The sequence below is a fragment of the Chanos chanos genome, chromosome 1, assembly GCF_902362185.1.
Source record: "Chanos chanos chromosome 1, fChaCha1.1, whole genome shotgun sequence".
Lineage (NCBI taxonomy): Eukaryota > Metazoa > Chordata > Actinopteri > Gonorynchiformes > Chanidae > Chanos > Chanos chanos.
Window position 1 is genome coordinate 25,440,609 of NC_044495.1, and position 26,461 is coordinate 25,467,069.

The 26,461-nt window shown below is 43.0% G+C and overlaps 1 protein-coding gene across 1 annotated transcript in view; it reads left to right on the plus strand.

Annotated features, from left to right (window-relative positions):
• Positions 1-279: 279 nt before the first annotated feature.
• kcnd2 (potassium voltage-gated channel, Shal-related subfamily, member 2) overlaps positions 280-26,461 on the plus strand; it is a 79,835-nt gene continuing 53,653 nt past the window's right edge. The window contains exon 1 of the mRNA XM_030767147.1: positions 280-1,394. Coding sequence (XP_030623007.1) covers positions 280-1,394 — 1,115 coding nt within the window. The remainder of the gene's footprint in view (positions 1,395-26,461) is intronic.

Consider the following 26,461-nt stretch of genomic DNA (forward strand, 5'->3'; position numbering starts at 1 on the left):
ACATGTATGAATTATGAGTGTGTCTGTGGTAGTCTCACTTCACGCATTGCCTCCTATGGAGAAATTTAAAAAAAAAAAAAATCTTAATATAAAGTGGTTAGAAATTCAGCTTCTTCGTGCATACAGTATGCATGTGTTTTGTAAATCTATGTGTAATATCGTTTAAACCCGGGTTATAAATTGTCTACAGATGTCCCTTCGCTGCGTCGTGGATCTGTGATCGCCAAACGGAGCCTCGAGTCAGCTTCAACCGGACTAGGTCGCGCCCGTCAGGTCAGCATGGCAGCGGGAGTCGCAGCTTGGTTACCCTTCGCCCGCGCTGCGGCGATAGGATGGATGCCTGTGGCGAGCGCCCCTATGCCAGCACCGCCACGGGACAAGAGGAGAACCCAGGATGGGCTAATAGTTCTAAATATCAGCGGCACCAAGTTTCAGACTTGGCGGAATACTTTGGAGAGATACCCGGACACACTACTGGGCAGCACAGAGCGTGATTTCTTTTACCAGGAGGATACCAACGAGTACTTTTTCGACCGCGACCCTGACATCTTCAGACACATCCTCAATTTTTACCGTACCGGCAAATTACACTACCCTCGCCATGAGTGCATTTCAGCATATGACGAGGAACTTGCTTTTTTCGGCATAATTCCGGAAATTATCGGAGATTGCTGTTACGAGGAGTATAAAGATCGCCGGAGAGAAAACGCAGAACGAATTCAAGACGATGAAGACAACGAAAATAACAATGATTTGGTGCTGCCAGATATGACGTTCCGTGAATCCATGTGGCGCGCGTTTGAGAACCCTCACACTAGTACCATGGCACTAGTTTTCTATTATGTCACAGGGTTCTTCATCGCGGTGTCAGTTATGGCCAATGTTGTGGAGACTGTTCCATGCGGCACAATGCCAAACAACCGGGCCAAAGAGGTGTCCTGCGGGGAACGATATGCCCTAGCTTTCTTCTGCCTTGACACGGCCTGTGTCATGATCTTCACGGTAGAGTACCTGCTCCGTCTGATGGCTGCACCCAGCAGGTACAAGTTTGTGAAGAGTGTGATGAGTATCATTGACGTGGTCGCCATCATGCCCTACTATATCGGCCTGGTCATGACAGATAACGAGGATGTGAGCGGTGCTTTCGTTACCCTGAGAGTCTTCCGAGTCTTTCGGATTTTCAAATTCTCCCGTCACTCAGCTGGCCTACGAATCCTGGGCTACACGTTGAAGAGCTGCGCCTCAGAGCTGGGATTCTTGCTCTTCTCTCTCACCATGGCCATCATCATCTTTGCCACCGTCATGTTCTATGCTGAGAAGGGGTCCTCTGGCAGCAAGTTCACCAGCATCCCTGCTGCTTTCTGGTACACCATCGTCACCATGACAACACTGGGGTAGGTGCAGATATTTGTGACTTATGGTTAAAACTTTAAAGAAGCATCTGTTTCCATAGTTCAGTGCTGATTTGATGACTGATTCAGCTCTGATTTGGTGGTACTGATTTTCTGAACCTCGATACATTTGCCGAGAGAACATCATCAGTGAAAGCCCCGCAAACGTCATATGAGTAACCCAAAGTTCATCATATATCGTATAGAAGACCACACGATCACATGTTTGTTCTGCAATGTGTTGAGATGATCTGCAATGATCATGTGTTCCTACAGGTTCAAAGCAATACCCCCCATGGCAAAGTACCAGGGAAAGCAGAGAGCCAAAAATAGGCCTCAAGGGTGGGAAGAGATCAATGAAAAATTATTAGACATACACACATGTGCAAGCATTTTCTTCTTCTTCTTCTTCTTCTTCTTCTTCTTCTTCTTCTTCTTCATCTTTGTGCCCTTCTCTCTCTCACCTTTATCATTTTTAATATGAAGAGACTTATAATAAGTACAGAGGCAACACTGCTTCCTTGCCAAGTGTTATCATTTTCTGTGTGGAAATATCAGTACAGTATTATAACAGTGATTCCCTGGCGAATCCAGTATGTCGGTGTAGTGGTAATGAGTTGGGGCACTCAAGACAATTACAGTAATACATCTCTATTGATGTTTTCTTCCATTCATTAATCTGCTCGCTCTGCTTCAAGCACTGTCTGTATGCCTCCCACCTGCGCACAGTACGAGGTGCACTTTCCATGCTGCTGAATGGGCCTACCGCATGCTGCAGTTGCCTCCTGGCTGTCCCTGACTGCTCTGCTGTGCCGATTCAGGCGTGAGTCACACTCGAGGGTTATAATCAAACTGTGCGCTCCAATACACAACTGCTGCCTTGATCAGTGCCCTTTTGAAGTACAGTACAGTTTTAGTCATAACATGCACTGTGAGTGGCAATTCCACATCTACGCCAAGTTAGTAAATAAGTATGTTAGTATGTGGGTTAAAAAATTTAAATTGCTTCCTATAATACTTATATTAAAGGGATGTTTGAAAACGCAGCAAAAACTTTCACCCCTGTTTTCATGTACATACTCTATCTATCTATCTATCTATCTATCTATCTATCTATCTATCTATCTATCTATCTATCTATCTATCTATCTATCTATCTGACTATCTATCTATTGACAGACATGGATTTAAGTGGAGCAGTAAGTAATGACAGACATAGAGGGAGAGACTAGGGAGAAGTGACACATATAAGACCACTAGAGAGGAGCAATAGGGATGGGCGAATGGATGACCACATCTCATCGTGTGCAATTTGTGTTGCCACACTTTCTGGGCTGTCAGATTAGAGAAACCAATAAGAAAACACAATTACGGACTACAGCTTCACACTGAGCTAATGGCTGAAGCTTTTGTGTGTGAGTGCATATATATTTGTGTGTGTGTGTGGTTTAATGTGTGTGTGGTGTGTGTGTGTGTTTGTGTTGGTGGGTGAGTGTCCCTGGGCTTTGACACAAACGAGGTAGCCTGGTAATGAACTGTGTCCATTCAACAGCCTGCAGCTGTGTTGGTTTCAACCTTTTCCTTTAATTTCTCTTCTGTGTAAAAGAACAAGCTATTCTTCCTTTCAAACTGTGCTGCGTTCCTCCTGCCGCACCACAGAACAGGAGGAGGGAGGTCTGTTTGAGCTGTATCTGAGAGACCTGCTCATTAAAGGCAACAGTGAGAGTTAAGATTCAGACTCACACATTGGCCTTTTTGCAAAGTTTTCATTTGGTGTTTTTCAACATAGTTTTATATCTTCACTCAATTAGTTTTGGGATTATTCTCAAGAAGAAGGGGCCAACGCAGACTCACCAAGATTTTGAAGACACATACTGTAAAAGATTATTCCAAACATTTACAGTTGACTGTAATGTGATTCATTTGACTTAAATCTCCTACTTAGCTTATTCCTCCTAAGCCCTTATGATTTAAGAGGCTTCAGAAAGGAGATATTCAACTCCCCCTGTTCGTCAGTTATTCACTGTCTTAGGTCTTCCTCTCATACTGACCCTCCATATACTTACACAGGTCAACGTAAAGAGCCACAGTGAGTGGGGCAGAAGAGACATTCGCTAAACGTCTTTATCCGAGTACAGCACACACTCTGATTGAAAGCGGCAACACTCTATAAATGTGCCTATCACTTTTTAATGTCTCATTTCCCAGCCGTGGAGGCCCTGTCACAGCGATGGATCTTCCTCAGTGAAAGAGAGAGGGTGAGAATGGTCTCTGTATGCATGACGGCATAGATGAAGAGCTCCAGTGAGAAACTCTATTTCTGTTCTTCTTTTTCTATTGAATATGGATCACAAATATGTTTTATGGATTCTGAAAGATGTAGTAGTCATCCACTGACCACGGTTTTCAGCTGAGAAATATTTAGAATGATGAGATTCTGCAGTTTGATGAGTGTTAGCTGTACATACAGAATAGGTTTTGCTTCCTTGGCGAGACACTCAAACATTCCAACCTTCAGACAGACTTGTACAAAAAGCTTGTGTTCTAGGACGTGTTGTAGGTCATTTTGACCACAAAAAGATGGGTTTGCTATCTCAAGATGTCCTCTGGAGATCTTTTGTTGCTCTACACAGTGGTTTGATGTGCTCATCAAGCAGTTGTGTTATTGCCCACTGTACTCATGTGAAAGACTCAATAAGAGCACAGCAGACGGTGACCAAAGCCATTATTTGCTGCCTGGCTTGTGACAATCAATAAGATGTTTATCTGCTATATCTTTCGTATCTCACCTAGATCAGTGCGTGCCTATGTCATATCTGCCGTCTTCAAAGTGTTTGGAGTCTGTGTGTACAGATTTACTGTGTTATGCCATGCAACACGTTTTTATTTTTCTTTCTCTTCTTTTCCTTTTATTTTCTAATGGGTCACAGTGACCCATGCCAATAGCATGAATATCTTCCCCAGCTGAGCTCATTCCAGTTGTGCTTGTGCCCAGTGCTATGATCCTATTGAACTGGTGGACCCATTGGTGTTGGTATGCCCTGCTGCCCAGTCCCCCAGCTTTCCTAATGGCCTCATTTCTTGCTTTGGAGCCAGTGTGTTAGCCCATTTAAATCAGCACTCTTTTAATTGGTTTATTCATTGTCAAATGGCATCCATTAAGTCAGCAGCTGTCACTGTTAGAGACATGCAGCGCCAGCACAGAGAACAAGAGAAAGATAGAATAAAAAGAGATGGGACAAGCAGAGTAATATATTAGCAGTGATGAAGATGCTACAGTAACTGTGTGGTTTAAACTCAAAAAAGTCTTTGAACCTGCCTCATTACATCACATAAAGACAACATTCAGATACCACCCCCCCCCCCCCCCCCCCCCCCCAACTCTCTCCTCGCCCCCAGTCTAATGTAATATACCTCACCTACATGGAATGGCACTGAGGACTTATAAACTGACTAAATGGAGTTATCTGCACAGTTATAAACTAAATAATGAGGTGATGCAGTGAGTCTGCAGAAAATCGTATTAAAATGCTCCTGAGAGGCTCATTCTGGGCTGTTTCTTTCTCTCTCTCTCTCTCTCTCTCTCGCTCTCTCTCTCTCTCTCTTTCTGTCTCTCTCTCTCTCTCTCTGCAGATTGGTGTTAGGCTCAAATGTATCATATCTTTTGATATTGTTGGAGTTTGAGTCATCACCATTGTGTGGGGTTTTTTTTTGTTTTTGTTTTTTTTGAGGAATAATTGGCCATTAAATCTGACTTATCGTATGAGAAGGAGTCTCCTCTCTTAGGCCTATTTTTGGATCGTGCTGGTCACCTCTCAGCTCTTTAGTGGGAGGTAAAGGGTGAAGTCCTTTAGGGGTCATGCTCTGGTCAGAGGTCATCTCTTGTGGGGTCAGTAAGGGGTTATGTGGTGGAGCATGTGAAAGGGCCTCATTAGAGTATCTGCCAGCCTTCAGCAGTGTAGGATTACGTTCATTAGTATAGGCCTGACCTGAGCCCTTCATTTAGGACTGGAGGAGACATGCAATAACACAGGTGTATTATTGATGAACACATTCTTTTCAGGTAAGCGCACAGAGCCGGATGCAGGTACAGGGCATTAAGGAGTTAATACCCTCTCGTAGGAGCTGTGCTCCTGGTCAGCCTTGTTAAGTGCTAAATGGCTGTAATGAGACGTCAGATCATTTTAAATCCTCTCCCTACTTCCACTTCCTCGTAATTGTCCTTTGATCCTGTGTTGGGGAGTATGATCATTAAACGATCCACTCATTAAACTGCACATGGCAGTGTTGCTGTGAACATGTGACGTTGGATGTGGTGATATGAGAAGTAGACACAAAGTGAGAGGGACGGGGGGACAGGGGAAAGGGGGGGGGGGGGGGGGGGGGTGAGAACTTTGCGTGTGTTTGAGTGCCGAGGAATATCTAGATGATTAACACATTATTTCAGTTTTAGTGACATAAATGTTCTATAATAACGGCACTAATATCCTTTTACTCATGTACAATAATGGCTATGATTTCATTCCATTCCACACATGCACATATAGGCTAATTGGACCGCTCTTCTCTCTCTCTCTCTCTCTCTCTCTCTCTGTGTGTGTGTGTGTGTGTGTCTGACTGTCCTTGCATAATACATAAAAGTGTTTTAAATGGAGTCTACATTTGGAGAGCTCAGCAAAACCTCTGAACAGACTGCTTTTAATCAAAGCAATGTAATGGAGAGATTTTCTATTTCTTTTTTTTTCCTCAGCAGATTCAACGTATGCTATTCTTTCATGTGTGTTTTTCATCACTTTCTCACTTGCCCCGTATTAAATAATTAATGATAAAATAGTTGTGGAAAATTTAATCCCAAAAGTTGTTTTAAATGAGACCTGATGATTTTTCCCATTTGTTCTGTGGTGCATTTGAATGTGAAGAAGTGTCTACTGATCCGCAAAACAACATCTTTATTTAGTTTAGACTTCACTATAATACCACTCATCTCTTTTCTAAATATTGTTAGATACTAATCTCTTTCTCTATCTCTTCCTCTTCAGTGTGACTGTTTTCTGGGCTCCAGAGCTGGTTAATTCTTGTTCTAATGTTATTCTACATCTCTCTCCCTTTGCAATTTCACTTTGAATCCCTGAGCACAAAACAAAGCACCAAGACTTGTAGGGTAGAAGTATTTGTTTGTCTTTTAAGCTGCAGTCAAAGGTAGAGGGGATTGCTCTTTGAATAATCAAATATTGTACAGTGGTGCTTCAGTAATTGCTTGTGTGCATCCACAGTTCAACAAATATCAGGTTGCTCTCCATGGTTCATAAAACATTCGACAGAGAAACTGGGGAGGCACACTGTCTTTCTCTCCATCTCTCCCTCTCTCCCTCTCTCCCCTTCTCTCTCTCTCTCTCTCTCACTCTCTCTCTCTCTCTCTCTCTCTCTCTCTCTCTCTCTCTCTCTCTCTCTCTCTCTCCCATGCAGATGTGTTTTTGAGTATTGCAGAAAGTGTGTCATTAGAACATAAACAAACCCTTGCACTGGTCTGGCTGATGTTTATTCAGTAGGTTCTGTTCCTGGTCTCTGTGGGCGCAGAGCTTTTCATATCCAGCTATAGACTGCATAAATTAATCAGTACAGCAAAGCACACATTAGCCCACCCCACACTCCCATTACAACACATGCACACACACAAACACACGCACACACAGTTCTTCAGTACCACACTCTCCAGGTGTGCTTCAGTGAACAAGGGAGGGCATTGCAGTTCATTAATGCTGCAATTCTGGGACTCCTCCATTGCATATCATTAAGAATTGTTGTTTGAGAGGAGTTGACAGTACGTGAACATAATAGCCAGAAATTCTCATGCCCTTTGCCTTTTATTATTTTCCTTCGTTTTGTCATCTGGTGCCTTTGCATTGCCATCACCACTGGGCTGATTTTTCCCCCCTCTCTCTCTCTCTCTCTCTCTCTCTCTCTCTCTCTCTCTCTCTCTCACCAAATGGAAATGGAGAGGGGAGGTGTGGGCCCACAGGGAAGATTTTCAGCTCTCTGCTGGGGCGTAGATCGATCAAAGATAAGTAAAGGCTGCTGTTTGGAATGGAGATTACGGGGGGAAAGAGAAACAGTGTGAGTTATATTGATCAGTCGGTGAATTAGGCAGGCCAGGATGCAAATCACAGCCCAGAGCTCAGAATCAGAGCCCGCAGCCCACGAAGAGTCAGAGCCGAGTCAGAGCCCTGCCGTCCATTGCAATGCCGTAAACGTATGTCAGGATAATTCAGCCGATCATATGAACATGCGTACACTAAAACGGTATTCCCTCTCTCTCTCTCTCTCTCTCTCTCTCTCTCTCTCTCTCTCTCTCTCTCTCTCTCTCTCTCCTCCTTTTTGTCCTTCCTTTTTATTTATCTGTCTATCAACATCCTTCATGTTTTCTTCTGTTCTACCTCTCTTTCACTGTATTCTCGCACATTGCTGTCTTAGTAATGAGTCAGAGGGTAATCTCATTCTCTCCAGGTTGTGGTTGATTTGTTCTCAGTGTAATTAGCTTGGCATGCTCTTCATTTTTGTCTTTACTCTGCCCTATGTGCAGGAGATCCACGCGTGGCTGAGCGGACTCTGTGTGCTGGGATTGCCAGTGTAGCTCTCTGGATTGCACCAGGACTAATTGAATTAATGTATTCTGCCTCATAGCAGAGCCTTCTCCTGCTCTGCAGTTAAGTAATTATTTTAAATGGAAACTTTAATGATGCCACCTCCAGAAGAGCTGGCCTGGAAATGATGAAGGCTTTAGACTGATCTGAGCTGAATGAAGGAAACTCACTCTACCCAACAGTGTCTTCACGAGCTATCAGACCCAGAGAGACACTTAAATAATGAAGCAGGTGCAGTTCACTAAGAAGACAGAGTGTTTTACAAAACTGAATTAATGCATTACACACACACATGCATACATACACGCGCGCATGCATGCACACACACACACACACACACACACACATATAGAGCGAGAGAGAGAGAGAGAGAGAGAGAGAGAGAGAGGAAGGGAGAAGGAGACACAGAGGAGGGGATTCGTAGAGGTCTGACATTTTTTCCACATATATCTTTATCGTGCTTAACAGCATGTTAAGTGAACTGCCAGGGTTGCCATCACATTCTCCTGGCTTTTTATCAGTGTTTATTGATTAAGCCTCAATAAGCACAAAAGGATGACTCTGAAACCCATTCCACTGATCAGCGATCCTGACACACAGCTGCCCAGCTCCAGATACATGTCAAGCTACACCACACATACAAGCAGAGAATCAATGTGCCTGCTTTACTCACTTCACTGAACATTGCGCCAGAGTGTGTGATTTGTGTTAGAACACGCTGATGTATGAGCATGAATGTGTGTGTGTGTGTGTGGTGCGTGTGTGTGTGCGTGTGTATGAGCGCGCGCGCGCGTGTGTGTGTGTGCACGCTAGCCCATTTAAATTGACCCATTTATTTGAAGGGTTTACAGACTTGGCTACGGATGTCGTTTGAATGGCTTGTTCTTTCCACTCATGCGAAATAAAGGAAAAAGAGGAGAGAAGGGGAAAAACCTTTTATGTTGACTAGTGTAAGCTTGTCTGCTTTAAAACGCATCATCATTCTCAAATAAGTAATGCTTTGTCTCACTTTGTTAAAGTCTGTTCAAATAGTCCCCATACGTTAATACTGAGTGTTAACAGCATGACAGCAGTATAGGAATTAGGCTGGTGGCAGTCATACTTTGTTTGTTTGTTTGTTTGTGGCCTTGTGTACCAGGTAATCATTTTCTGCAGCATTCTTGTCGGCGGACTTTGTTGGTTCTTGTCTGTTATGTGGGCTGGCCTGTGAGCTAAAGCTCACTCTCATTTCTTCTCAGTGTCAAGGTGAATTTGACTGTTCGGACTGAGGGTTCAGTGTGCTGGTCTGTGCCATTTAGGCTCAAATGGAGTGAGACAGAGGGGGGACAAAGCGTAACTGCTGTAAGTCAGGCAGAACACTCATTCACACACACACACACACACACGCGCGCGCACACACACACACACACACAGCAGGACATGGCAGAACGGATGTGTCAGGTGGAATGTTCATGCATACACACACAGTGGATACACAAAGTGACACAGATTAGTGCAGTTCACAGAGCAGGAGAAACGTCAACGTCACAGACAAATGAGACAAGGATTCACTTTAGACTGTGCTTACACCTCTGACCTGTTTTTTTACACCTCAACACAGTTCTCTCTTTCACACACAGACACACACACGCGCGCGACTTTTTTATGCGACTGGATTAGGTTTTTTTTCTTAAGAAATATTTATTTCTGTAATGTCCACTTTGAAGAATTTAAACGCTTTGAATAGTTTTAAACACGTTTTAACATCATTTTAATGGCATACTAAATGGAGACTAAATATTTCAGATTTAAATCTTCTCCTGAGTGAAATTATTAAAATAAAAGCAAATCCAGCAACGGGCATTTTGGTGAATCCCTGATCTTCATACCATGCTTTCCTCTGGACTGAATGTTGTCTGCCCATTAAAGGAGAATCTGTTTTTAGCGCGCTCCATGTCCCTATCTGTAGCACATGCAGATGACTTGTTCTGAAAAAAAAAAAGAAAAGAAAAAGAAAAATCCATTTTAAAGCCAGCGCATTCTATGTAGAAACCCGAGATCCGAAATCCAAACAAACACCTCTAATTAAATTCGAGTTCAGTAGGCCTCGCCTCATAAGATGGCTTCATGTCTTCTCTCTTTGCCTGAATCATTTATTTCCATTACCTTAATGTCTTGAGAGCTGTGTGGCCTGAATGTACAGATTAGCTTTGAATTACCATTGAAGCAGAACAGAGAATGTCTTTTTATATATTTATATCATAAGGTCCAGCACGGATAATGTGGGGTAAAGCAGATGCTTTGGTTTTTGAATATATAATTGTCTATGATGGCCCGCCATGTGCATTAGCTTTGAACTAACACAGATGTATTTATTCTCCACTTCTCCCCCTACCACCCGCTTTCTTTCTCTCCCTCACTCTTTCACTCACTCATAATGTATGTCCTGGACTGTTTCCTGAGCCACAGGTATCCTGTTGTCACCCACTCTAGTGAAGGTGAGTGGCAGGGTGACAGACAGGGGAGGTTAATATTGACAGAGAGATGGTAATAGGAGAGGACCCGAGAATAAGAGGTAAAGAGAGTGAGAGACGGGAGAGAATGAGGACATTAAGAGTGTTGCTTGTTACTGAAACGTGTTCCCCCTCGAGACACACAATCCACTTACCATTGACTGTCCTCTCAGCAGTAGCCTCCTCTCTCCCCACGCGGAGACAAACCCTAATCACATACACAATATTAGTGCACACCTGAATGTCAAAATAGTCACAGCACCCTCTCGCTCTGCGTGGGCTCAATTTTGCTTCCAGCCAACGTAAACTTCCGCAGATATACTCGCCATGCAGAGAAGACACACGGTGAAGGTTAAGTCTGAAGGATGTTGTTTCCTGACACACAGACTACAAAAACAAACACGCACACACGCACACACACACACACACACACATGCACACACGTGCACACACACACACCCACGCACACATATGTTACAGCAGCCTTGGCTGAGAGTGAAGTATCTCTCAAGGGTGATGGGAGAGGTTCTTCAGGGATATGCTCTTTAATCCTTGTGTAGCTGAATGAAAGAGGGGAGTTGTGTGGATGAGTGGCAGGGTACAGTGCAGGAGGCAGGACCAGAGAGGTGGCCTTATGTTTTAAACATCAGCGCCATTCTCCTCAGAATGTGACATTCACCAGCTCTCTGTCTGTCCGGCCTTGACAGTGTCTACAGCTGCAATAAAACCCTTCCAAACTAATTAATACACACACACACACACACCTTCTTATGCTAGGCCTCTCTGCAAATGTGTACAGACATTACAAAATTACTCTCTCAGTGCCACAAGGATAAATGTACAAAGCCTTGAATTCTTTTTAGTACTTAGAAGTGTTCTGTAGGCTATGTGAGTGAGTGGGAGAGGACCTGTGTGAAAGAGAGACACAGTGTAGTGTTCCAGCTTGTTTTACTCTGTGATTCAGTTATTGCTGGGTCTCTGCTCAAATGAATTCTTGAGTCTGTTTATTCATTCATTCATTTTATGAAACTCCAACACTTGATTCAATTGGGCACCACATGAATGACTTTACACCACCAGATTGTTGACATGTTTTCTGTTCTCTTTTCTTTTCTTTTTTTTTTTTTTTTGAGTAAATGAAACTGTGGCTCGATTTGTCCGTGTGTGAATAGGAAAGCTATTCTGCTCAACCGTGGTCCATTCCTCCTGAGGACAACATTCAGCACGGGGTGTAATACACTGCTCCCAGTCATCTGGCTGCAGAAGTAGTTTTTTTTCACCAGAAGTATTTTACTTAAGAATCCCTCACCAGCTCCCCTCACAGGATGAAACTGAACACCTCTCTGTATCTCTGTGCTTCATCTGTCTGTGCCAAACAGATTATCTGAGGTTCTGCCCTTACAATATCAGCCAGGTCTGTGGAGACGTTGCTGCAGTGCTTTTCAAATGTTATGGGAACATTAAATGTGTGTGTGTGTGTGTGTGTGTGTGTGTGTGTGTGTGTGTGTGTGTGTGTGTGTGTGTGTGTGTTAAATGTACTGATATTGTCTCTTCTTACTATAATCATGCATCTATTCTGTCTGTTCACCCCAAGGTTTGACCCACTGGCTATATAGATACTGTCATGTATATGTTTCCAGATATGTTTAAATCTTTTTTTTTTGTATTCATGCTGTCATTGTAAATGTGTGATAGTCTGTCTGGTGTCTGACAAACACAAAGCCTATAATATACATGGCAGGCTAACAGCAGTGTTCAGGGAAAATGCTGAATGGACCGTGTAGTTAGAGTAGGTTCTGATTGGCTGGACTGGAGCAATTGTGGGCCATTATTGGCTGGCTGAAGCACTGTGAAGGCTGTGTTTGACTGAGGGAGCTGCAAGTGTGTCAGGGGAAGAGATGCGGCTATGTGAATGCCGATAGCTGTGGTCTTTTTAGGAGGATTGAAGAGGGGGGAGGTTGTGAATTCATCGGAAAGCTCTCTCTGTCTCTCTCTTTCTGTCTCTCTCTGTCTCCGTCTCTCTCTCTCTCTCTCTCTCTCTCTCTCTCTCTCTCTCTCAGCTCCAGCCCACACAGCGGCTTTGTGGCGACTCAGCCAAAACCAGCTCAAAACAATTTAGCTGAATCCTCGATACGCCTTTTAGATACAAGAAATGAAATAATAGCAAGACTGCCAAGGATCATTGATCCAGAGCTGGCTGTGAATATCAATGAAGTGCCATTACACTGGGATAAATACATTTTTCAACTGCTCGTGGCCTCCTCCTCCTCCTCCTCCCCCCACACACACACGCACTCACACACACACACACACACACACACACACACACACACACACACACACACACACACACACATACATACACATACACAAAACACACAGCATTCAGATGGAAATGCACCAGACTGAAACGTTGCTTGACAGGATATGGCAAACAGAAACATACAGTGGAAATGTCTGACTCTCCATCTCAGCGTTTTACAGGAAATTGTGCCTCTGAGATTTTTCCTGCTTTCTAGTACACAAGGGAAACACAGGCACATGGTGCACCATCTCTTCTGTGATTTCTTCCTGCGGATTTACAAATAGCTCTGTGTTTCTTTTGTAGTTGAGTCATTGGAATGAGTTGAATGTGCATTTTCTTACAGTCATAAAAGCCAGCTCTCTGGCTTTCAGCTATAATTAGTTTCCTCTTTGATGAATATTTACATCATTAGTCTTCTCTCTGACTCAAATCTGACTGCAGGCATTTACCTGCTCAGGAAAGAGATTAAATTGATCAACTACAGGGCAGAGAACAGCCAGTCAGTTTTCACTTACTGTATCTCTGACTTTTATTTTACTGTATCTCTGACTTTGTTGTACTGGTGTGGCTGTATCTATAAGTGGGATGCATCCATGTTAAGTTGTACTGGTGTGGCTGTATCTGTGAGTGGGATGCATCCATGATAAGTTGCACTGGTGTGGCTGTATCTATCATTGGGATGCCTCCATGTTAAGTTGTACTGGTGTGGCTGTATCTGTAAGTGGGATGTATCCATGTTAAGTTGTACTGGTGTGGCTGTATCTATAAGTGGGATGTATCCATGTTAAGTTGTACTGGTGTGGCTGTATCTGTAAGTGGGATGCATCCATGTTAAGTTGTACTGGTGTGGCTGTATCTGTAAGTGGGATGCATCCATGTTAAGTTGTACTGGTGTGGCTGTATCTGTAAGTGGGATGCATCCATGATAAGTTGCACTGGTGTGGCTGTATCTATCATTGGGATGCCTCCATGTTAAGTTGTACTGGTGTGGCTGTATCTGTGAGTGGGATGCATCCATGTTAAGTTGTACTGGTGTGGCTGTATCTGTGAGTGGGATGCATCCATGATAAGTTGCACTGGTGTGGCTGTATCTATCATTGGGATGCCTCCATGTTAAGTTGTACTGGCTGCATCTGTGAGTGGGATGCATCCATGTTAAGTTGTACTGGTGTGGCTGTATCTGTGAGTGGGATGCATCCATGATAAGTTGCACTGGTGTGGCTGTATCTGTAAGTGGGATGCATCCATGTTAAGTTGTACTGGCTGTATCTGTGAGTGGGATGCATCCATGTTAAGTTGCACTGGTGTGGCTGTATCTGTTGACTGGTCAGGGCTGAGGTGAAGGGGCAGGGTGGGGTCTGGGACTGTACGTAAACCTGTCACACTGCACTTGATTTAGGCTTCAGAGAGCAGCCGTTAACCCTGAGGGACAGCATGGGGATTTGATTTGCCATAAATCTCAGGCCTTAAATCATCACGTGCCGTTCCAACCAAAAAAGAGGCAGTAAAGGCATCAAAGACTGTATGCTGTGCAGGCTGAAGGCAGAGTCTTAAGGGTTTTTTATTATGGTCTCTGACACACACACACACACACACACACACTCTCTCTCTCTCACACACACACACACACAGCATACACAAAGGCATACACCATCCCCTGAGTAATATATATATATATATATATATATATATATATATATATATATATATATATATATATATATTTCCACTAGTGGTGTGTTGTGTTCTGTTCCTTTGGGAGGCAGTTATTGTGATTGGCAATGTTATACACATGCTGTTTACATTTGTTCACAAACGCTCTGTGTGTGTGTGTGTGTGTGTGTGTGTGTGTGTGTGTGTGTGTGTGTGTGTGTGTCAGAGTTGCACACCTGGGGATTACACATTTCATTTCTTCTTTCCGCCCTCTGAGCAGGAGAAACTGAATGTGTGACTGCCTTTGCTCAGTTCTCAGGCTGGAAGAGGGCAGTGAAGCTCCTCTAGGTTGAGGAGAGTAAATTGGAAGTGAATTTCAGCATTGCATGGAACTCCCATGTTAACAACAAGCTCATTCATTAATAACGAGTCCTATTATCTGTCTATTTTGCTTAATTGAAAGTTTGTTTATAATCACTTAATAGCCAATTAGCTGCATTTGGTGTGCATTTGGGCACACTGGGATTTGATGTAGTGGAATATTGCGGCTGCTGAACCTGTCCTCTCTTTTCTCCACTGGTCAAAATTAGCCTGGAGTTGTATAAGAGAAAGTAAACACTTGTCTCCACAAACAGTACACAGTCATATATATACACTCACCATACTTCTTGATCATGCTTTGGGGCACATATGTAATACAGAAGGGTTGGAGCTAATCTGATGGTATTTGGAGCTAATTGGAGGTTGATGGTAGCCTATTGGGAGCTAATTTGACGGTATTTGGTGGTGATTTGATGGTAACGTGCCATCAAGATGGCTGCCATTCTCTGGGCTCTTCCTCAACTTTAATTTTTTTGTGAGTTTATTCGCGCTGGTTTTAAGCAACAACTCTACTTTTTGAACGCCATGATCGCCTACGACATACAGACTTTGATCGACATCAGAACTGCTATGGATGCGCATTTTACAGCCAAGGATAATTCAACAGACTCAGCAACCATCTTGGACTATCATTTGTTTAGTTGTACAGTAAATTGTTCAGCCTACCTGCTACACCTGGTAAACGGCGTCCGGAGAAGGAAGCGGGGCAAAAGAGCTGGAGTACTGGTCGGGCTGAGACAAGGAGAAAACCGTCCCCCGCTTCCAGATATCCTTTTAGCAATACTTACATACTTCTGCCCATAAGTGTGGCGTTGTTGCTCGAAAATAGTGCAACAGGATTAAAAGGACCGTGTTGTTCTCTCACCCGGTCTAACCCGTTCTCCTCTGTCTGCGTGACTGGTTGTTGTCTGTGTCTCGCTGCATAGATGTAGTTCTCATCTTTAGGTTGGCGGCTTGACTTTGTCCCTGTGTCCTGTGTTCCCTGGCCCTGCTTGCCCTGCTCCTCCTGCGCCTTCCACAGCCATTAATGCATCTATGCACTACATTCTTTATTTGTTTTATTAAGTCCTGATACCACCCCCCCCCCCCCCCCCCCCCCGCCCCCTCTCAAGTTCTCCTTTCCCCCCCTCATCTTCTGTGTGTGTGCTTTAGTAGGAAAGCCTTGTGTGAGTGACCATCTTCCTCCCAGATGTGCTTCCTCTTTATCCCTCCTCATCATCACCATCCCCCTCGTCCTGCTTTTGCTGTCTTTATTTTGTCTGCTAGTGTGTTTTCTTTTGCATTATGCTTGTATTACCTGTAATTGCCCACTGGGCCGGCGCCTATTGCACACCTGTCTGGCCATGAGGGGGTCTCCTCTCTCTGTGGTCCTTCTCAAGATTTCTTCCATTTTTCCCCTGTTACAACTGGGTTTTGGGGGAGTTTTTTTCTTGCCTACTCTGAGGATTAGGTCATGGGGTGACATCCTGTTTTATCTTTTGTGGGCATGTAAAGCCCTTTGAAACTTTAAACAGTGATATTGGGCTCAAAATAAACTTGAACTTAGTTAACTTAACTTTAACTTGAACTTGCTGTAAGGAGCAGCAGCAAATGACTTATTAAAATGTCATGGAACTGTACTGGAAATGTAGTATGGATGGCTGACAAGATTCTATAAGAAACATGTAACCATTCTGACTTTTATTACATGACAAACCTATGCCAACAAAGTCAGCCAAAGCAATGTAAATAGAAAGAAGGAAATGTGTGTGTGTGTGTGTGTGCGCGCGCGCATGCATGTGTGTGTGTGCGTGTGCATGTGTGTGTCTGTATACGCATGTGAGTGAGTGCGAATATGTGTGTGTGTCTAGGTGTGAATTGCAGTTACTACCCATGGGGAAGGTGTTTTATGGTGAGAAAATAAGGGGAGTTGAATGTGTAATAAAAGCAGTGAGTACTTGCCTTAAATTTTCTCTCTCTCTCTCACTCTCTTCTCTCTCTCTCTCTCTCACACACACACACACACACACACACACTCACTCACACACAAGGTATAAAAGTGAGGGCTGGTGAAGTAGTTTCAAGTATTCCTATTTCTCTTTTGCTATATCTCCTCTCCTTTGCTCACCGCGTCTCGCCTGCATATTTTGTTTGAGTATGCTTTGACTAATCCCCCCCTCTGTGGCTCTTAGCTTTGTCCTTGAGCGGCACTGGGTTCATTTTCTCTCTTACTCAAACACACAGTAAGGTGCTCTCACTGTTTACAACCATTCCCTCAGAGAAGGACAGAGAAGGAGAGGAAGAGCAAAGGAGACAACGATGAAAAGAGATAGATAGATAGATAGATAGATAGATAGATAGATAGATAGATAGATAGATAGATAGATAGATAGAGAAGGAGAGAGAGAGAGAGAGAGAGAGAGAGAGAGAGAGAGAGAACAGTGTCAGAAGGATCCTGATCCATATTTATGATCCTGGTTTCAGAACACTGATCTCAGATACATACACACCCACACACACATTAACACAGAGAATTTGCTACTGGGTGTATATGCAGTGTTTTTCTGCATGCAAAGGCGTGAGTAATGAGTTTGAAACGACAAGCTGGGGCAATCGGAAATGGAGCGGCCCCTCTCTTGATGACTGGAGAAATGTCGCACTAGGAGGTGATAAATATGGTAGTAAGTGCTTTTCAGCACGATTCAGCTCTTTCCTTCTGATTTAAGTTCTTAGACCAGCCAGATTAATGAAACTCACCCAAAACAGATTAAAACCTTAACTGCCAGTATTATTTGTCTTGAAACAGACAAGCTCACACATATAGCTTTGGTGTCCTCATCTGTATGTACCTTATTACTAGAAAGTGCTTCTAGGCATGTAATGCAAGTGTTTCATTTGATACCTTTCCAGAAATACTACTGAAGGAGTGTCCTATTTTTCACACGTGTCAAACTTCGGACACTATGAAGGTACAAAAGAAAAAAAAGGTCTCACTGTTCCCAGAACAGTGCTAAGAGCACAACTTCCATAAGTGCTATTGCTGGGATTTTGTTGGTCCCAAGAGCCCATTTGATTTGATTGGGACTTTGGTGTAGAATCTAGAGTGCTTCTGAGTGACAGTGAGGCTAAGTCACGGTAGTGCATTAGATCGAAGTGTTGAATCTGACCAGTGAAAACAAAGCTAACCAGGGTTTTCTCTTAAGGCCCAGGGAATAGATGAAAGAGAATGCGAGAGAGAGAAAGAGAGAGAGAGATGTGGTCTGGTATACAGGTGAGAACTCTGAACATTTCTCATTCTGTAATGTGCTACGTGGTGTCCTCTTCCCCCTCTCCACCTGCCTGGCCCTGTGCCAGCCATCTGTGTCATTTCTTATGACCTCATCTCCAGTGACCTGATCTATGATCCCGCTGCTTTCCCCATATCACATGACTGACCGTAAGCCATGTGACCGTATGACCAAACACAGCTTATATTTACCTTACACACATGGATACAGCACCACACTACACGTGAGGATGATGTGATCAGAATGTGACCAAACCAGAATGACAATCACACCGTAGAGCTTCACACACACACACACACACACACACACACACACACACACACACACATACACACACACACACAAAGAGTGTGAGAGGGAATGGAAAGAAGCGTATGTCTCAATATTTGAGATGTAAAGACCAAAAAGAGTTTAAAAACAGCCATGTATGGAGCGACCTTGAACGATCACTGTGTTTGTGTGATAACCTTGAGCTTTCTGTAATATAATGTAATACCTAGGTTGTGTATGGTTAATCCAAAGAAAAGACCTAGATGAATACCTACACTGGGAGAGGCTTGAGAAAGGTGTACTGATCACTTACTGAGGTCTCTGGACTCAGCCCTTGGAAGCCCTTCAAAAGAACTTAACTCAGCCTCAAAAAAACTGCAAGGCTATTGGTTAAGACATTTTTTTTTTTTAAATAACTAAGCCTTCCATACCACTCTTTTCAATTCTTCATATTTTTTTTCTCAAACGCTTTCTGTTTACTTGTCACCAATTCCATTTGAACATGAAGCTAATGTCCACCAAGGAGACAGTGACAGTTTGAGGGACAAAGGGATTATAGAGAAGAACCGGTGGTTCGGTGCTTATAAGTGTCTTGGTTTGCTTTCTTAAAATGTAAAAGATAGGGCCTCAGGGAGCAATATGTACATGTGTAGGATAGTTGTGGGCTCTCTGTAGGGGGTAGGCTGCTGGAAGGACGTTCAGAGATATTAAGCCTTCTCTAGGGAGAGTCGGGAGAGAAGAGTTTTGTTAGGGGCCTCTCTTTCTGTACCACCTGGGGCTCTCTCTCTTTCAACTCTCAGTCACCACCTCTCGTCACCCTGATGGTATACACACGCTGGCTTACAAACTCAAACCTGTGCACTTGGGGCCGAATTACAGAAACATCCTAACTCTGAAATCCTATCTTGTCTGTTTAGTAACCATGACCAGGATTTTATTTAGGACAAGCGCTATTATAGAATAACATCTCCCAAGTTTATTATCTCAACTCCTAATGGGAGCAGTTTATTACAGAAACATCCTAACTTTCTAAAATCCATAAAAAGTGTCCTAACTTCAGGATAACACTCATGGTGTCCTGACTTCTATTTTAGCTTCCCTGTTTATGGTTAGCTGTTCCATTGAAAGTAGAGCGCTATCCTTGCCTGATAAGGTAACTGTGACAGGTAACTTTAGCTAGCTTACCAGCATTTGATAGAATAATGGCGTTACATTTATTCATGTTGCAAAACAGAGTACGAATAAATAAGACCTTTAATGGTCGAATGGCTTGTGGCGGAACCAAACAACATCTTGCATTTCGATGACAAGATGCTGATTAGCATCCACAGGCCCCCACGGGCCACGATACGGCAATTATCTGACCAGTTGCAACCAGTCTTGGAGCAGCATTCCTTTTGGTTTCACTTTTGAAACTGATGAGTGTTTTTAAACAAAATGTATGAACATGTAACATGGCTGTATTCTCTGCGGTCTGTATGTGTGAAGATGTTACACTCATCCACTTAATCAGATTGATCTTAGAGCTTGGAGAATTAGCTCAGCCCTCTGACCTTGCTCTGTAATGACTGCCACTCACTAGCTCATGTCTCTTTAACATATCACTGTTTACCTTGGACCTTCAATGGCTGCTGTCTGTCATCACTCTCTCTATTCATCCTTTTGTATATTACCAGTGTGCTGTGGACAAAGCCTTAGAATTAAAGGGATCTTTAGAGAAGTTAAACTGGCCTTGAGGTGAGTACAGTTAGCAAACCAAACAGTAACACAACCTTCAACACACTCTTAAACCATTTCAAGGCAAGAATGGCCCTTTGTCTGCTGGGTCAGCTGGTCATCATTAAACCCCATGTGGTCAACTCGATAGAGTAAGGCTTGTGTGGAGAGAAAAAGGACCTACACATACAGGACGATGGTCTGTTTTTGCACACACACACACACACACACACACACACACACACACACACACACACACACACACTGTCTCTGCTGAAGCCTGACAATGATGATGATTAAAGCAGGAGGGCAGCAGACTGGAGTCTCGGTGACTCATCTCACAAGTATAATATAAAACAGATGGACCAAAGAGAGACAACACACACACACACACACACAATATTTAAATTCAGAATAAATAACATTTTCCCACATAATAGAAAAGCTTCTACATTTACAGGGGAAAAAAAAGTATTCTACGCTGTTAGTGTGTTCCTGTGAGTGTGTTTTCAACGTGAATGTATTGTGAGTTCATTTTGTTTAGCAGACAGTGTTCTACATAGTTCAATCCATCATCATGTCTATAACGTTATTGTTTACATCCATGTTCTCCTGCATTCATACATTAAAACAAAACCACTCCCAAACTTCAATCCTCACCATGCAATTACATTCATCTGAGCAACACATTACTCACACTGATAGATCTGCTGTGCAGACCATCACTCTGCCTGCAGAGATCATGGGATTTTCTTTTTTCTTTTTCTTTTTTTTCTTTTGGAGGGGGGGGGGGGTGGGCAAGAAGAGAGGAGAATTAGCCTAGAATAGTGGCGCATCTGAACAGAGCTCTTTAATGAGCGTGTCTGCTTCAGAGAAACACAGAGAAAAGAACTATCTCAAAGCAAGTCAATGAGGCACAAAAGCAATGCTTTTGTAACACTCTCTTTTATCAAATAGAGGAAAGAGTGAAGAGGGATGTGAGTGGAATTAGGAGTTGAACGTACATTAACACGCGCACACACACATACACACACACACACACACACACACACACACACACACACCGACACACACTCAGCTATTACACAGCCACACACAAAACAGACACAAGACAGTGATGCACATATACAAACTCACACACTCATGCGCCCTCTCTCTGGTTATTCTCTCTCATAAACTCATAGTCGTGGGCAGTAATCAGCACTAAACTTTATCTTTTGTCTAAATAAATGAGCTTAGAATCCATTAGGGCTCCCGCTGGTCCCCTTACGTTACCCTGGCAACACAGTTTACCTGCTAATCGGACTGGGAGGTTGTTGCAGAGAGAGAGAGAGAGAGAGAGAGAGAGAGAAAAGGAGAGAGAGCGAGAAAGAGTGAGAGAGAGAAAAAGAGAGAGAGAGGGGCAGGGCTTGGTTAAGTCAAGCAGCATATTCAACTTTTTCATTCAGACTTCCAGCTGCTTTTCATTGTCCTGAATTTAGAGAGAGAGAGAGAGATGATTAATGTCTCTGTGGAAAAATATACAGTTATTAACTGTTGGATCTTTACGTATACAAGATTCTCTCTCTCTCTCTCTCTCTCTCTCTCTCTCTCTCTCTCTCTCTCTATCTCTCTCTCTCTCTCTGTGTCACTCGACTGCGCAGTAATCTGCTCCCTGCACAAGGATCAGATGTTACTGTAAACTTTACCCAAACATTAGCACCACCTTACACCAATGCTGGCTGCAGGTAAAAACAGGGATCAGATGTTCTTTAAAGGAAAAACAACATCAGACAACATGCTGCAAACATTTGCCTTTACCTTAGCACACTCATCACGGACATAGAGAAATCCCAGACACATCCATGTTTAAATACATGCATGACCACACACTTTAATGCACATACATGATCACACGTTTGAACACACAATTACTAACGCCAAACACATGGGAAGACCTCTTAATCGGTAGCTGGAGGCTAATGCGTACTTCAACATTTTCCTTCAACATGCTTACCAAGATTTCGTCAGCAAAACGCTCGATTTCTTCGTTAATTGAAGGAGCAAATATTCCACAAATGTTCTGTGAGAGATTTGTGGAGCATAATGTGTGGAATTAGCTGTTAAGACTAATCCATGCCAAGTCCCAGTGAAAACCTATGCATTCATTAGCATATTGTTCTGAATGCGCCGCACATTTGGCATATAGGCAGGCTAATGCCTTATTCATGGTTTGTCTTGGAATGTGTATTGTGTGTTATCATCACATTTGTTAATAGGAAGCAGTGTTGTCTCTGTGGAGTCGGTGTGTCTGTGGTGTTGATTAAGCTTAGCCTGATCCTACATTAATGCCCTGTTAAAAGATAGGACAATGCTGCCAATGGCTCTGATAGAGCTACTGTTAAGGGCACACAAAGAGCAGAGCGAGGGCCCAAACAGCCAGCTGCAGCTCTATTTATAGTAGCTATTGTGTGGCTGCCATGTGTGGTTGGCCACAGATAAACATCGAGAGCAAAGACGGGGACTCCGAAACCCCTGTGGCACTGAACCAACCTGTGTGTGTGTGTGTGTTCGTGTATATGTGCGTGTATATGTGCGTGCATATGTGTGTGTGTTTTCTTCTTCAAATGAGCCAAATTTAACAAGGAGCATTCAACCATAAAACATCAGATCATTGGCTTGGAAGTGTCAAATAACCTCTCTGTAAAGTGATAGCTCCCCAGACGTTTGTTAAGATGGAAATGAGGACTCCACCCACACATATGTGTGTGTGTGTGTGTAATAACAGACCATCAGCCTGTAGGTGTACTTTAGTGTTTGTTTTGACTTTGCAGTTTTGTTCATGCTTCAGTCTTTTTTTTTGGGGGGGGGGGGGGGGGGTGCTACATTTCGTAATCTTGCGTAGTTTGTAAAACCAGCTCTGCTAGAGCTTCATCCAAAATAAGGGTGGGTTCTTATTCATGGAGATGTCGTAATTGGATGACATGTACTCTCTCTGTTTCCTTCTTTTAAAGATGCCCGCGTGGTCATGGTATGAAAAAAAAACAAAAAACAAAAAAAAACAACGTCCATAAAGAAACTGTTGATTGGGCAGAGGCAGATGGACCGACTCAGCAACTCAAGCATGAAACATACACACGCACATGAGAATACCCACACCTCACACTTTCACAGTCTATTTAACACAGGCAACACATTTACAACATGCTTTATGTCAACATGTTAGGAGGACTACAGCACTTAACACATGTTGAGCCGTGACACACACACACGCACACACACACACAATTTGGTCCTTCACTCAGTACCAGTTTCACTTTCTTGATATGGGCAAGTGCAGTATTCCCCTGACATGGCTGCTGTCAGTCACAGTCAAACATACACATTACAGCAGTATTAGTGTAGGGGGAGGCAGAGCATAGTATGAGACTGACAGCTAGGTTTTCTGTGCATTTGTGAGAACCTGAGGATATGAACATGAAAAAGAAGTTCATTTGCAATGAGGAATGAGCTCATGAGGTGGACAGCAATATAATTTTTAACAACAGACACAAGAATCTGTTAGCGTTACAGGCCAACCCAACCCTGTCTGTTTCCCAGCCGGTCTGGATGGAAACCCAGTGGTTAACCTAAAGGACACACAAACACACGCGCTGTATGTGTGATGTCTGTGTTGATAAAGAGATGGAAGGCTGTGTTTGCTGGGCTGAATCAAGGCTGATCATTGTACTAATGGTGCCAGATGTGATTTATAATGGATGGGGATCAAAGTGTAATTAGGTGGTATTGTGAGACTGGGGTGTACTTTACTCAAACAATGAGAGCCAAGAGGCCACACAAAGGCACTCTCACACACATATTAAAAGCCTCAGTCTACAATTACCTGAAAAGTTGTTGCACACACATAGACTTTTGCTTAGACTCAAACTGACTCAGTCAGCACATCCACATTTACCCATGTCCATACATATCCAAACACTTACACGTACAGCATGTACAAGTATGAACAGTACCACAAAATGTATTCACATACAAAAAGCATGCATATACAGACATGAGTACCTAGGTATTGCTAAGGGAAGTCTTGACAGTTCATGAATCTGTGTGTGTGTGTGTGCGTGTGTGTGTGTGTGTGTGTGTGTCTGTATGTAACAGGGTTTGGCACTGGTTCTTGCCCATGGGGTGTCAGTTTGAGCTGGATTGTCACGCACTCAAGTGTAGAGAGATTGTTGCACTTTGCCAACAGGCTGTGAAAACACTGAGCTACTGAACTGCCAGCTCTCAGACTCTGAAATGAGAGAGAGAGACAGAGAGAGAGAGAGAGAGAGAGAGAGAGAGAGAGAGAGAGAAGGAGAAAAGATCATGAATGGTTTTGTGTGTTAAACTCATTCTTTTTTTTCTCCAATATATTTATTGAGGTTTTAACAGTGTAGAATGAACATCCATTTAACAGCTAAACATCTACCTTGATGCAACTACCTACGAAAATAAATAAATAAAAGGGAAAAAAGTAGATATTGAAAAAAAGGGGCAGAGTTTACTTTACATTTGGAAGTATTTACACTATACAGTATACAGTATACAGTATACACACACACACACACACACACACACAACACACACACACACACACACACACACACACATATATATATATATATATATATATATATATATATATATATATATATATATATAAATCCCTTCATTACCATCCTCCACTTCAGGTGCACTGAACTCATTTTTTGAGGAGTTTGAGTGGAAAGGCTGAGGAAGTCTAGTGACAAATGGAGCTGCCCCTGCTGGTCAATGTGAAATGATAGGTGTGTCAAACACAGAGAAAACCCTGTTCACAAGACAATATCCAACAGCTCAGTGCGATTAATACATAAATCGAGCATTCTATCATAACTTATCAATAGAATAACACACCAGCACCATTAATACAGCATCACGTAAGTAGCAGTATCAATTTATCACAATCTATACAAGCTCCACTCAGCTTACAATAAACTCATGTGTGATTATAAAATCCAGCAGAAACATGTGTCAGATTTCAGTAAGCTCTTGTAATATCAGAGTGCAAAGCCAATATTTCTCTTATTTTTGCCAAACATGCGGGAATACAGCATGCAAAGCAAGTGCTTTGATTGTAACAGACACAAAGATGCCTGCTGTGTTCGCTGTCAATGCAACGCCACCTAATATATGAGTCCCATGGCTGTTAATGAAAAATCAGAGAATAGACTGAAATTTAGCTGCTGTCTTTTGTAAATGGATCATCTGTTGTGGACACTCAGAATGCATTGTGTGTACCTGTGGTATAGAGGGAAGCTTTTTTGTGTTATTATGGAAAACAGTGATGGTTCCGGAGAGCCTGGTCTCTGTCTGTGTCCTGTCTAGTACCTGCATATTGTAACCCATGCCTGTGTGAGGATGTCCAGACATACTGCGGTTTGTGCAAGGTCATGTGACTGTGACTCTCTGCCCAACGGTGTTTCAAGGCTGTGTGTTTGTATGTGTGTTTGTGCCGAGTGATTTCTCCTTGCATTGGACATAAATATTACACTGTTCAGATCTCTCTTATGGGGCTCTCTTGTCATATAATACAGAACAGACATTATGCAGGTCTCAGGTGTACATATTCTCTGTGTACATAAACATTCTCTCTCTCTCTCTCTCTCTCTCTCTCTCTCTCTCTCTCTCTCTCTCTCTCTCTCTCTCTCTTTCTCTTTCTCTCCATACCGCCCCTGGAAGCTGTGCTGACCTTATTGATGACGGAAGACATATCTTTGTGTGGCTAATTGAGAATTTTTTCACTGGTACATAGAAACTCTTTTCAAAACCTGATCCTTCCCCTACCTGTGCATACTCAGTTACATAACTGATACACTGTAATTACATGTTTGACAAAAATACTTTACAAATTATTAGTCAAGGGAAAACAACCTCCTCACAAATACCTCCTCACAAAAACCCATAATCTGCTGATTTTAACAGATCAAAAATGTTTAAAAAACACCTGGTACTCCCGCCTCTCAGTGTGATCTTCTATTTCTCCAACCATGCACATTGGCAAGGTCAGGAAACAAAATGTTCCGGCACCCAAAGCCACAGTATGTTCTCTGTGAGAAGGGCAAGGTCACCCTGTTTGTGTGTAGTGGGGAGAAAAGAGTTTTGCAGACACACTTTGTCCTTTCTCTTGTCCTTAGTCCACACGCTTTAATTAGCTGATAGCATCAGACCCAGGCCTTGTCTGACCCAACTTGCATGTCTTCAAGGATCTCAAAGATTGATCATGTCAAAGAGCCAATAAGACAACCAATAAGTGGTCTAGAAGGGGAGAAGGCAGCCAATAGATGAAACC